The sequence below is a fragment of the Phalacrocorax aristotelis genome, chromosome 14 (assembly GCF_949628215.1).
Source record: "Phalacrocorax aristotelis chromosome 14, bGulAri2.1, whole genome shotgun sequence".
NCBI classification, from domain to species: domain Eukaryota; kingdom Metazoa; phylum Chordata; class Aves; order Suliformes; family Phalacrocoracidae; genus Phalacrocorax; species Phalacrocorax aristotelis.
Genome location: NC_134289.1, coordinates 4,541,760 through 4,555,124, shown reverse-complemented (window position 1 = coordinate 4,555,124; position 13,365 = coordinate 4,541,760). Strand labels below are relative to the sequence as shown.

The 13,365-nt window shown below is 60.6% G+C and overlaps 1 protein-coding gene across 3 annotated transcripts; it reads right to left on the bottom strand.

Annotated features, from left to right (window-relative positions):
- Window positions 1-613: 613 nt before the first annotated feature.
- On the bottom strand, window positions 614-9,943 carry CHST3 (carbohydrate sulfotransferase 3). 3 transcript variants are annotated; one of them, XM_075109464.1, is made up of 3 exons: window positions 9,840-9,943; window positions 2,939-3,171; window positions 614-2,809 (listed from the first exon to the last, which is right to left on the bottom strand). In XM_075109464.1, the coding sequence occupies exons 2-3, from the start codon at window positions 3,003-3,005 to the stop codon at window positions 1,557-1,559; spliced, it is 1,320 nt and encodes a 439-aa protein (XP_074965565.1). In that variant the 5' UTR covers window positions 3,006-3,171; window positions 9,840-9,943; the 3' UTR covers window positions 614-1,556. The 3 variants fall into 3 exon arrangements, with proteins under 3 accessions (XP_074965565.1, XP_074965564.1, XP_074965566.1); XM_075109463.1 differs by having other exon boundaries at window positions 614-2,787; XM_075109465.1 differs by having other exon boundaries at window positions 2,939-3,048.
- Window positions 9,944-13,365: the final 3,422 nt, after the last annotated feature.

The following is a 13,365-nucleotide window of genomic DNA, read 5'->3' as shown; positions in this document are numbered from 1 at the left end:
CTGCTCCCCGCCGGCCGGCCCCGTGCTCCTCAATGCCGCCTCTGTTCTCCCTCTTGGGTCAAAAACACGGCTTTTGTGAGCTCGCCCCAGCCGCAGCTCGTCACTGGAGCCCTGGCACGTTCCTCCCGGCTGCCCTCCGCTGGCAGAAACGCAGCCCAGCTGTGGCCAGCTGCTGCCGCTGCCTGATAGTACGTATTTATTTTTGCTTTCAGCCAACAGCTCTGGCTGGGGAGAGGCGATGTGGGGCTGCTGGCTGTGCCTGGGGGGCAGCGGGGACCCCTTGGGGCTCCCCAGCAACTCTTAGGCAGAGATAACCACTACCCTCCACCGAAACGCCTGGTTTCTTCCGCGGGTGGCTGCCATAACCCAAAATACATGTTGAGCAAAGGGATGTGCTGCGAAGCAGGCTAAAAATAGGCATTCTAATTCATTAAATGTGATTTGGAGGGGGAAGCTCAGCACCAGGCTGTTGCTGGGTGAACGTCTGCAGGTGGCAAACACCCCAAAACTCCCCATGGCTCTACCGAATCCCAGCTATCAGTCACCCGCCAGCAAATATTTCTGGGCCTCCCCCTGCGCAGGGGACACACACGAATACCAAGGAGCCAGGAGATGCTTTGGACTCTGAGCTGTTGTATTTTTGTTTTTAATTAAATAAGTCCGACCGTCTTGCAGCGGGCACCGAGGTTCACAGTCACTCTTGCGTGAGGCGAGCGCAGCCCTGGCACCATCCACGCCAGGAGTCCGGGGGGGTTATAACCCGTCGGTCCCTGCGGGCTCTCCTGGGGACACGTGGTGGTCTACGGCTGATATCTGGCCTCTGCCGCTTCGGCTCTGGCTGTCTCTCTGTTTCTTTGCGGTACGTTGTGCTGCTCTGATTTTTTGGGTTTAGCTCCTTGACTGCCTCCCCCTCTTTTTCACGTAATAAATAAATAAATTCACCTGGCGACCCTGGTATGTAAATACACACAGAGAAAGGAGAAGAAAAAAAGAAAAGGGAAGAAACTAACCCCAAACCAACTCTGAAGCGCGCCAAACCACAAGTCACCTCATTTCATTGCAGCCCGAGGGCCGGCCAGCGTTCCACGGGCGACTCCTGCCCCAGCATGCCTCCGGGGCAGTTCCCAGTCTGTGCTGGAGTATGAAGGCACTAAACCAGTAAGGCCTCTGGGGTCTGGGTCCTTGCTGGCACTGCAGAGCTCTCGTCCTTGCCTCGTCCTAGCTGCAGGGACAACGTGGAGGCGCTTGGCCCCAGCACCCTCCGCTCACCCTCTTCTTTCTCAGTGCAGCCCCCGAGATGGGGAGGCGGCCCCAGCACCGCACTCCCCACCATCCCTCACCTTGCGATTTCCTTATTTCCAAAGAAATTGCGTAATTCAGGCTCTGCGGGACCCCGAGGTCGGCTCTGCTGGGAAGCTCTGGCTCCCAGGGCTGCCACTTTCCACCCGGCAGCAGCAAGGAGCATCTCTGGGAGTGGGGACCTCCAGGTCTCCTCTGGGCCAGCCAGGAGCGCGGCTGCGGCCCCTCGTTGCCCCGCGCCGCCTTGCCCCCCGCCGTTATGTGACCCAGGAGGGCTGTGCCTCCTCCAGCAGGCTGAAGGAGCGGTTAGCCAGCGCGGCAGGGCTGCTGGCCAGCTTGTAGCCAAAGAGGCGCATGGCCGGTGCGCAGGCGTCCTGCACCACCTGCGCCAGCTTGAAGGGGATGCTGAACCGCCACTTCTCAAACTGCTCGGAGGAGTTTTTGCGGGTGGAATAGACGCCGCTGCCATCGCGGGGCGCCTGCGTGTTTTTGCTGATCCACTCCTCCACCTGGGCGGTGAGGGGCAGCCCGGCGAAGCGGTACATCTCCTCCGCTTTCTGCAAGGGCGCCTGTGCCACATCCTCGTAGCGTACCAGCATGTAGCGACCCCGCAGCCAGTCCGGGCGCCGCAGCCCCAGCTCGGCCGACAGACGGATGCTTTCGCAGTTCCCCCGCAGCCGCTGCACCTCCTCCTCCTGGAGGGGAGCCTCCCCTTCGGATGCCCACTTCTTCCAGGTCTCGTACTTGCCGGAGAAGGCCACTATGCGGGAGGCCAGGACAGCCCGGGGGTCCCGCACCAGCTGGATGATGCGCAAGTCCAGCCGGGGGTCCTCCACCAGCGGCTGCAGGAACTCCAGCTGCCGGATGCGCACCGTCTTCAGGGCCACGTGCTGCTTGCGCCGGCACGCCTCGGCGGCCAGGGTGATGTTGAGGGGGCCGCAGCGGCGGTTCTTGCAGTGGTACTTCTCGAAGACCTTCTTGGCGTTGGGTGTGCAGACAGGCTCCTCACAGAGCGAGCGGCTCGAGCCTCGCCGGAACATGAAGGGCGTCAGGTGGCCCTCGGGCGCCGGTGAGATGAAGCTCTCTAAGATGTAGAGGTCACAAAGGAGGAGCTGCTTGAGGACGTCACGGTAGACCAGGGCCGAGCCCACTGCATTGGCTCCCCCTGGCTCAAAGGTCACTGTCCTCTCGATGTGCCAGAGGGGCTCAAAGAGGTAGAAGATGCTGCCTTGCTGGTTGAAGAACTCCCCCACGAAGGAGGAGCCGGTGCGGGTGGTGGCCATCAGCAGGACGTGCCGCCGTGGCCCGGGGTCCCCGTCGCCTGCCAGCTGCAGGGTAACGTTGCGCAGGCGGGATCTCAGCTGGGAGAAGGCAGCGTCCAGCTCTCGCAGCGAGGCCAGCGAGCCGTTCTCGGCTGGCGCCGGGCTGGCCTCCGTGCCGTTGGCCTCACTCAGGGCTTGTGGGGACTGCTTCAGCTTGTCCGACACCCTGCGGGGAGACCCAGCCCAGCCTGGAGGGGAGTGGGACCACCCCCACGTCCTGGCAGGGTGTTTTGGGGGGCTCCTGCTGCACAGGAGCTTGAGGTATTAGGGAGGGAAAGGGTTAAAAGTGTGGGGTGGCTTAGATACTCGCTCCCTACCTGGAGATGAAGTTGTTCTCCTTCTCGATGATGAAGAGGCCGATGACGAAGAACAGCAGGATGGCATACTTGCTCCTCATCTTCAGGCAGTGCAGCAGCTCCCGGAAATCCTGGGGCAAAGTGCATCGGATCTCCATGGGGGGACACACACGTCCCTCCCGCCCACTGGGAGGTGTCCTGGGCTAGCCCCCCGGCATCCTCTGCTCCGCCAGCCTTGCCTGGGGCGGCCCTGCCTGCGGGGAGAAGGAGGGTCAGCGCGGGCAGAGGGGAGCAGGCAGGGGTCAGCGGCCGACCCTTCCCACAAGGGACAACCAACAAGGTCTTGACAAGAGCAGTAAAAAAGCTGTGGGCTCCTCCCTACTCCTCCCATCCTGCCTGTGCGGAGCAGCTGCCCGAAGCCCCCGCCAGCTGCTCCCCCTCCTTCCCAAAATACATCTCCCCAACAGGACCCCTTCCCGTGCCTCCGCTGGCCACCCCTGCTGGCCTTGAAACCCAATGCCTGCTGCCCTGACAGCTGCCTGCTCCCCACCGGCCAAAAACCTGCTGATGGCGGCACGGTCCCCTCTCTGTGCGTGAGAGCAGCTCCTTATCCCAATCCAGAGGGCATTGTGGCGCCCAGCCTCTGGAGAGAGCTACTTTTGGGGAGGGTTGCAGCCTCCGCCGTAGGGCCCCGTGTGGGGCCGCGCGGCTTCCGCCTTCCCGTGGCACAGCAGCGTCGACTGCTCAGCCACGAAAATGAAACCCAGAAGGTTTCCAGGAATGACAGCAGGCCAGAAAATGTGGCTGCTGCTGCTGCCAGCCCCGCTTGGGGTGTGAAATATTCCTGGGGGCTTTTTCCAAAACGAAAAAAATCCCCAAATGATGGTGCAGCCGCTTGGCGTGGGATGCAAAACCCGCCAGGAGACTCAGCATCACACCCAGCAGAAAAGACCTCCCCTGCAGTCCTCCTCTTCCTCCTCCTCCCAGCACCGACGAAATCAGGGTGATGTCGGGAGCTGCTCTGAGTTGCGCCAAACCCACGTCCCAAGTGGAATATCGTGGAGATTTTGGGGACCGAAGCTGCCATTTGGGAGCCTGGGGCAGGTCCCCTGCATGTGTCATGTGTGAAAATGTAGACGTGTAGGGCTTGCTGGCGCCTGCTACCTAGCCGCTGGTTCGCACACCCGGCATCCGGCCGGCCGCGTGGGTGATGCTGTTTGCTCATCCCGCTTTCTTGGCCAGACTTTTGGTGACTCAGGGAAAGTCTATTTAGCTTTGGTTTGGCTCCTGCCAGCGTGACCCTGGCAGCCTGACCCACCCCTGCTCTTGGGGGTGAAGGGGGGAGCCTGGCAGGGCCTTGTCCTTTAGGGGGTTTGCTGGAGGGGAGATGCTCTGGCCGAGCCACGGTACCCGCAGCCCTCGGCAGGGTGTGGAGCAGGGAAGCCCTGCCAGGCATTGCGCCACGCCCAAACCTCCTCAAAGCCATCCGTGGCCAAAATGTGCATTTTTTGGTGTTGCTCACTGTGTGCTCCTCCCGCTGGGAAGTGGGGACAGCCTTGGGAATGCAGGCCGGAGGAGAGGGACGCTCAGCCTGCCCAGTCCCCAGCCCCCTCTGCGGGAGGACCAGGAGTTTCCCAGCTTGAGCAAACCACTTGGCTCCGGGGGCTTGACTTTGCACTATCTCCTTCCCAGCAAAAGCTGCTAAAAAGAGACACCCACCCCCATGTACCCAGGAAACTGGGACTTTAGTAGGATGCAGGGACCCCAAGAGCCCCAGTGGCTCCCGAGACCCCCCCATTCCTCCCTCTCCCCTGCACTGAGTGGCACCGACGTCCCCCCCCACACACACACGTGTGTGTGTGTGTGTGTGTGTGTGTGTGTAACAGCCCTGTTAGTTTAGTTTGTCAGCACACCGCTCCTTGGGGACAGGCCAGCAGCCAGGGCAGGTGCCTTTCACCGCGTCCCGCGTCCCGCATCCCCCACTCCTCAGTCCCACTCGGTGCCCCTGCGACGACAGGACTTGTCGGAGTATTTGAGCAACTGAGAAAAGAAATAAAATATGCAAAGCCCTTGGCGAGCGGCCACGTCTCTCAGCGCCCGGCAGAGCTGGGCTTTGCTGCTGTTAAGGACTTTCGGGTTTGCGGCATCCCGGGGAGTGGTGGCGGTGGTCTGCATCCCTGCCCTTGCCTCCCCGGTGCAGGGGAACGTCCCCTCGCTGCCTGGAGCACAAACACCGGGGGGATGGCATGCAACCGCTTGCTCAGACAAATCCCTGGGCAAAGCCAGCCTAGGGTTTTCCCCCTCTAATGTCCCCAGACCACAAACGATGCATGGACCAGGAGTTATTCACAGGGATGATACAGAGACCCATTTCCATCAGTGCTGGCAAAAACCCTGATTCACAGGCCCAGTGCAGACATAATTCGTTAAATAAACAGCCGGCTGCAAACATCCTGCCCGAGACCCGCAGGGCGGTGGCGACAGGCACGGAGGCCCTTGCAGGGCTGAGCCTTGGGGCTGGGGGAGACACGGGGTGACCCGGCGAGGCTGCTTGGCATCCTAAAGCTCTTCCTCGTTGGGGCCCGCGAGGCGCAGCCTGGCCGGGGCAGCGAGCAAGCCACAAGTGTCCCTTTGTGAGCAGGAACAGAGGGGCTCTGTGCGCCCTGCGTGCTCCCCTCCGGCCGCCCGCCGGGGCTCCCCCGGGCCGGGAGGTGCAGGAACGGCTCCCCGCTGCTGCAAGGAGAGCCGATGGGATGCTGTTACCGCCAGCACCTGCTCCCAGGGGAAGCACGCCCACAGGGTGAGCAGGCGGACGGACACACATCATCTCCAGCAGCGGCAGGCAGCGGCCGGCCAGCGTTCTCTTCTTCCTCTGCACATCTCAAAGCAAGGCGGAATAATTTCCATAAGCACTACACTGAGACGCCCCGGAAAGCAGCTTGGGGGAACTGAGGCACTGCTTCCTGCCTTTTCCCGTCCCTCAGGCTGGAAATGCTTTTCATTTCAGCAGGGGTGGCTACATTTCCCACTGTCGAGGTGATAAAAGACTTTGTGGATTTCCCAGCCGAGTCAAAGCACGCGAAGGGGCTTTTTCTTTTGAGCGGGGTGTGTGTGTGTGGGGGTGTTCCCATGCAAAGCTGCTCGCGTGGATACCTGCCACTACTAGCACGTTAACTTCACCCGCCACAGCAAGAAGGAAGAATGGGGGAAGGACTTGGAGATGCCAAATTCTTAAAGTCCGCTGCATGGCTCGCTGGCCGGACGGATGCTCCCGCGGGTGCTGTACGTGGGGCGAGAGGCACAGTGTAGCCCCAGGGCAAGGACGGCAAGGCTCTGTGGCGAGAGGGAGGAGGTAAGTGATGCCCTCGCCACCCTTCTGCAGGACATTTCGCCTGCCCTGGGAAAGAGGAGCGGGGGGGTTTGGCCTCTTCAGGCAGAGAGCTGGGAAAGGGAGGGTCTTTCACAAAGCCTTGGGGCTCTCATCCCCCTCCTTCAGCTGCCCTGAACACCTACTGGGTGGGATCCAGGAAGGGAAAGACGCCTGCAGGCTGGTGGGGGAAGCCAGCTGGAGGTGTGACTGGATGAAGTCACATTTTCCTCTACTGACTCAACAGGCAACAACTGAGCTCCCAGACAAGGAACAACGGCAACGAAGCACCTACTTGCAAGCTCCCTCCCTGCCTGACATCCCTCTGCCCATCCAGCCCCACCGTCTGCCCCCATGCATCTCTGCCCAGCTCCCGGGAGAGGGGAGCCTGTGGGGACCTGTGGCTGAGCCTGCTGCCCCTGGAGTCATTCCCTCTGTGATGCTTTGCTTCATCAGATTAAAAGCAGCACCGTGAGCCAGCAAAACACAGAGGCAGAACAACAAAGAGATAAGGTGCACGGGCTTATCTGCTCTCTCCGCTGCTCTTTGTCTGCAACCTAGGGGGAAAAAAAAACCCACCCTGAGCTCCCTCTGTATTTACTCTATTTCCGCTCCTGACTTCCTCCCGAGGCTGGCCTTGGGATACGCGCCACCAACCCTTCCAACTTGGCTTTCATCTCCCAGAAATTTTCATCCTGCCCCTGGCTCTTCTCCAAGGCATGGCACAAGCAAAGCACCACTTTGGTTTGCCCCCGGTGCAACCCAGGGAGCTAAGGAGGCTGCCCAGGCAGGTATTTTTGCTTAAAACGTGTATTCAAGCTAAAAAGGTGGGGAGGGAGGGAAAAAGTCACCTACTGTTTATAAAGTTGCCTAGAATAGCCCCAAGCCTCGTCAAATCGAAGCCTGGAAACTGCCCATAAGAGGAGAAAGTTGGGAACACAAAGCCCTTCTGGCTCTGGCAGGGACAGGGTGCTGGTGCCCGCAGCAGCCCCAGCTCATCCCGCCGCCACAGAGAGACCCCAGAATGAGCTGGGGCCGTGTTCCCCAAGGAGGGTGGGAAGGGCAGAGGCGCTGCCCCCCGCTCGGGCAACCCCCTGGGGACACGGCCAAGGGTTTGCTCCTCCACATGTCCGATCCCTCAGAGAGAGACATGCTTGTTTCTCCTCCCCTCATTCCCTTCCTGGCTCTGCCTCTTGGTCCTTCAACCCGCTGTGGCTTGGTCCTCTCCTCTTAACTGGGCACCCAGGGCAAAGCCCCCCCCCCCGGTGCTGAAGCATGCAGGTGTGGGTAGAGACGGGAGGTTATGCTCAGGAGCAGCAGCAGCAGGCGTTGGTACAAACAAGCACTGCTTAAATGACTTGGTTTTCATTGCATGTGCTCTCAAACTCCAGGCGCATGAAGTCTTCTGTCCACTATTTATTATCCCTGAGGAGTCACACCGAGCTCTGGGGTGACCCAGATGAGCTGTCCTTGCTCCTCGTGTCCCAAAAAGCACTGCCCAGAAGGGATTTAGAGGCTGGTGTTGGGCACAGTAATGCCAGTGACAGGACCAGCCCAGGCTTTGTGGCCAGGACAGACCAGTCTTTGCTCTTCCTCACCTTGGGTGATGTTCACAGAGAGGTGTTTTCTCCTGACTGAGGAGAGAGGAAAGCCACTGCTGCCGCCTGAGCCCCTGGTGAATGCGATGGGACTTTCAGAGACATCAGTGCTGGGCACGGGGGTAAAATGGTGCATCTGCAGGCACGCCAGGCTACATTGCCCTGGTGTGACGCAGACCAGGACCCAGTGGGGACCAGCTGAGCCGGCTAACAAGCCTATAACCTTGATACCGACTTGCTGGAAACCACAGGTGCTGGTGGGGTGGGTTTTGCACCACCACCTGCAGCAAAGGTGTGCGGCTAAACACACCAACCTGCTGGGCAGCAAGGGGGTCTGGAGAGCAGACCACCAAGACGGGCGAGAGGACCGCCCAGCTCCGTTTGCTCGGCGCTGGTGGCACAATGCTGGCTGCTGTGCATGCCATGGCCCCCCGGCCGGGCTGGGAACCGCAAATGCCCGTCCCTGCTTCAATGAGCCCTTTCTCTGGGGGAAAGAGCCCACAGTCCCTCCCACCGCCCTGCGCTCCTTATCCCCACCTCTGCGTGATAGCCTGGAAGCTCCTCCACTAAACCTACCCCAAAACCCAGGGACACCGCTTGCTCTGTGCCCTGCTCCGCTCCCCTTTTAGCCTGGGACAGGCATTTGTAGCTCTCCAGGGGCCTCCGGGAGGGGCTGGTGGTGAGAGATGTTTGCTGCTGGTGGAATAGTGAATCCCTGCCGCTCTTGGGAAAAATGCAGACCGTGCCCAGGTCCTGGCAGTGCCGGGAGACCGGGGGTACGAAAACGAGTCCTACACTGAAGCCACTCAGCAGATGTGGGAAAATCACAGAGCTGAATCCCTGTCCTGGCGTGGTGTTGTAAAATCGTTGACTGTGGAAAAGGAGACGCTTTTCCCCTGGGGACAGAAGCCAGGCCTGGGTCCCGTGGTGTAAAGGTGGCGGGGTGCGGGCAGCTCCCCGAAACATGGCTGGGAGTGGCTGCCGGACGCCATGCAGGCGCTGAGCGGGGGCTCTGCCCAGGCGGCCCTTTGCCCCCCAAGTAATGCCATGTCAGCCAGGTCCCAGCTGGGCCCTGTGGGGTGCTGGCGGGATGGCTGTGACCCCACTCCGGCAGAAAAGCTGCTGGATCCTGGTCGCCGGGAGCCGGGCCGAGGGCCAGGGTGCCCCAGCGGCCCTGGGGCAGGAGGGGAAAGGGTGAGGACAACTTTCCAGTGCTCCTTGGTAGGGGCTGACAGGCCGGATGATGCAACTCTGAGATGGCTGTGAGAAAGTCTCCTTTTCTCGACCCAGACGCGCTTCGCTCCAGACGGAAGCTCAGTGTCGCAGCCGGAGAGCTCGCCCTTATTTAATTTATTTTTTTTTCCTCTTTCCCCCCACCGCCGAAAGAAAGCAGGGGAGCGAGCTGCTCGGGCGGTGGTGTGCCGAGAGGACTTTTCTCTCCCTCTCCCAAACCAGAGCGCCGGGATCCGGCTGCCCCGCCGGCGGGGAGGCATCGCCGGGGCTGCCCCGCTGCGGGAGCGGGCGGCGGGGGGGGGCCGCACCGAGACAAAGGGGCGGCGGAGGCCGGAGGGAGCACAAAGGAGCCGGCGGAGCCCGGGGCCGCCCCCGCCGGGGGGGGATGCACCGGCGGAACCCCCGGCCTCGCCGCCGCCGCCGGGGATGGGGGGGGGGGGGGGGTCGGGGCCATGGCCCGCCCTCGCACGCCCAACTTCCCGCAACTCCCCTCCGCGCCGGGAGGGAAAAGCCCGACCCCCGCCGCCATCCCCCCCCCCCGCCGCCGCCGCCCCCAGCTCGCCCCGGCGCCCCCCGAGGCTCCCGCGGACTCCGCTCCCGGGATTCCCGCTGCCCATCGCTCCCGGACCCCCGCTCCGACCCCGGCCCCCCGCTCACTCTCCGGTCCAGCCCCCCGTTGCTCCCCGGTTCCAGCCCCCCCGCTCCCGGGCGCCGCCGCACCTACCCGGCGGGGCGAGCTCGCCTGGTCCTGCCGTGCGGTGGGAGGGAGGGCAGCGGGTCCCCTGCTTTTCTTCACGGCGCTGTCATCCTCCCTCCCTCCTTCCCTCCCTCCCCTCTTCCCTCCCTCTTTCCTTCCTTCCTTCCTCCCTCCCGGGGCGGCGGCGGGGGGAGCGATCCCGGCGCCTGGACGCGGGTCCCGGGGCGGAGCCGGGCAGGGTCCCCGAGCCGGCCCTGCCTGCCCGCTGCCTGCCCGCTGCCTGCCCCCTCCCCGCTCGCCGCCTCCCCGACACGCCGGGGCTGGAAACCGGGAATCACCGGCCCCAGCCCTGGGATGGCCCCGGGCTGGAAGAGGCCGCCTGGGCGCTGGGACTGGGGAGAAATGGGGGTCTGGGAGCGCACAGACACCCCAGGAAAGTGCCCCAACAGGACCAAGGTGAGTTTCCGCCCTGGCACTGTGGGGCGATTCAGGCTGCAGGCTCCTGTCCGGCCTCCTGCGCAACGCGGGGTCACACCAGGGTGGCCAGGACTTTCTTCTGCAAACCTCCAAGGACGGAGCCAGCACCACCTCTCCAGGCAGCCTGGTCTTGTGGGGAAAACACATCTCCGCTCCAAACCTCTCCTGACCCAGCTTTTGCCCTCCCATCGCCTGAGGAACCTGGCTCCATCTTCTCCGTGCCCACCCTGCTAGTGTGGGAAGGCTCCTTCTCCCTATCCCCGGCCAAAACTGGCCCCAGGGTCAGCACCTTTCTCCCCACAGTACCAAACTCCATTTTCTCCCCGCGCAGGAGCTGTGGCTGACTTTGCCCTGTGTGATGGCCACACACTGCGGCGTGCCGTGCTGGTGAGCACGTGCCTGCGTGCCCCAGGAGGGCAGGGAGTCAGAGCATCTTATTTGGGAGCGGACCAGGAGCTCTGGGGGACACCGGCTGTCACTGTCGTCATGGGGCAGGATTAGGGTCTGGAGCATTAAATCATATAGAAACAGCTATTCTGGCTTAGGGGCAGAAATTCATACAGCTCCCTCAGAGCTCTGTGACTTTAGACGGTGAGGAGCTGAAAGACATCTGGCTTTGCAAGCAGAGAGAGATCCGAAAAAAATAGTCCCTATAAAAAGTTTCAGCCCTCTCACATTCCTGGCATAGTTTTTCTGCTACGCATGTGGCATAGGCTAAAAAATGCAGGTTTTTCTTGGCATTCGTTTGCGATGAGATGACCTGCCTGGCTCCTAAGTGGCTTCCTATTAGCCAAGGTAACGTGTTCGGGTTTTACACGGGGAGTGCCAGCACCGTGCTTGCAGCAACAGTGGGTGTGTGCAAGCCTGTACTCATACAGATGTAAAGACATATATTAAAGTGGGGGTGTTGCGGACCTGCCCCGTGTTGTTCGGAGGTGCATGGGGCTGGCGGCACAGTTTGTATACAAACATCAGCGCAGGAAAACCTGTGATGTTTATGGTATAGGCTCCATCCATCCATCCATCCATCCATCCTTCTGCTTTTTCTGGTTGTAGCAGGCATCCCACAGTCGGTAACTCCGCAATCCGGCGGTGGGCGGGCACAGTAGCTCTGGTGCACCCCTGCTGCAGCTGATGGAGCTGGGGTGAAGGGCAGAATTTTGCAAACTCTGCTTAAGTGAGTTAAAATCAGGCTTGTTTAGGCTGTCGGGTTAATCATGTCAAAAAGAGTGTGTAAGTCTGGCTGGCCCCACACCACAGGAGTTTTGTGGGGTTTCAAAACATTTTTAAGGTCCTTGCTTGTTATTTCAATTGAAACAGGGAATTACGCCTCAGATTTTTGCGTGCAGAGGAGATGTTGGTGAAAATACATCCCCAACGTGTAAATAACTTTGAGATGAGGGCAGAGAGAGGCCAGTGGGGAGTGGGACACCCCCGCTAGCAGGGGATCACTGCCTTTGTAGGATGCTTTTGCGGTTGTCCCGGGCAGGATGGCAGGAGGAGAGGAGGGACCCTTCCCGACACAGCTGCGGTGTGGGGTGCAGCCTGGGCTGAAGCTCCCCGCCTGCTCTGTGCACACACGCGGAGCACCGGATGGAGATCGCCTTCCCGCTTCATCAATAAGTAACACTGGCACAGGGAGAAACAAAGTGCCTTCTCCTCCCTGCAAACTGCTGAGAGAGGTGACAGGAAGGCAGAGGGTTGTGTTTCCTCTGCCCTTCGCTAGCTGCGGGGTCTCATTCCCTTTGTCACCCACTCCTCCCCTAGGGATAACAGAGACTGCTCTCCTTGCCCCGTGTTGCACACGCGTGTGCCGTGAGGGAGGACGCAGGGGAGCGGTCCCCAGGATGACATCAGGAGCCAGGAAAGGGGGGACACGTTGCTATAGCAACGAGGATGCTTTGGGTTTTCAGGGAATAAAAGCATCTGACGCTCATTTTCCACCCTCGGTCCAAGCAGATGATGTGGCTGTGACCAGGTCGGATTCTGGTTTAAAAAAGCCTTCCCTGGTCTTCGCTCTGATGGAGCTGGGGCAGCGCCCACCTAGAAATTTGCCTGTGGATTAGAGATTGCCAAATTCTGTACCCAGGTCCCTTCAAGTGCTGTTCTGGTGCCCTCTGGCACCCGGACATTGTGACAGGGCACCTGGAAATGGCCTGGACGCTACGGTGCAAGGGAAACCCAGTTCTCCTCCGCTTTGCTGCTTCCCCCGGAGGCACTTCAAGATTTTATTTCCCAAAAGGTCATGATGTGGCTCGGAAACAAGAGAAAGCGGAAGGACGCCTGTTGTCTGAGTTTATGAGATGGAGAAGGTGCCCTGGCTTTGTTTCAAGGCTGAATCTGCAGGGACTCGTTTCAGATTTGTTTCTCGCTCCCCAGAAGTTTGGAAACCTGTTGGCAGCCTTCCTTCTGCTTTTCATGGCCAGGTGCCTGTGCTGTGGCGAGCTGTTTTCAGCACAATCCTCATAGAGGTGATGGTGCACGGCAGGGGGGCGACCTGCCAGCTGCAAAATGGGAGTCACAAACACCCTGATTTCCTTTTGCACAAGGGCTTTTTGCAAACACAGCCTGGGAAACATCATTCTCCAGTGGCCAAAGGGACTTGGGTGCAGTGGTTTTGGGGGAGAAGACTGGACGGGCACCCGCAAATGGCAGGATTCCTGCCCTGGGGACAGCGGGGCAGCTGCTGATGGGACCTGCTCCCAGCAAGAGCTGGGCTGAGGAGCTCCTACGGCTGCATGAGCTGGCCTAGGGAACCAGGACCCATGTCAGGAGAAGGTCTCTGCCTCCTCTAGCCATGTAGTTCCTCTAGTGAATGGGGTGGGGAACCTAAAGCTATGCAAATGCTCACGCTGAACTAACACGTGCAGCACAGGTCCTAGCACAGAGCCTGAACTGGCCAGCCAAAATCTGCCTCTGAAGAGGGAGAAGGTTTTGGGGGAGGAGGAGTGGGTGACAAAGGGAATGCGATCCTGCAGCTACTGAAGGGCAGAGGAAACACAACTCTCTGCCTTTCCCATTGCTTCTCTTGGGAAATTGCAAGAGGAAATGGCCATAAGCTGAGTCAGGGGAGGTT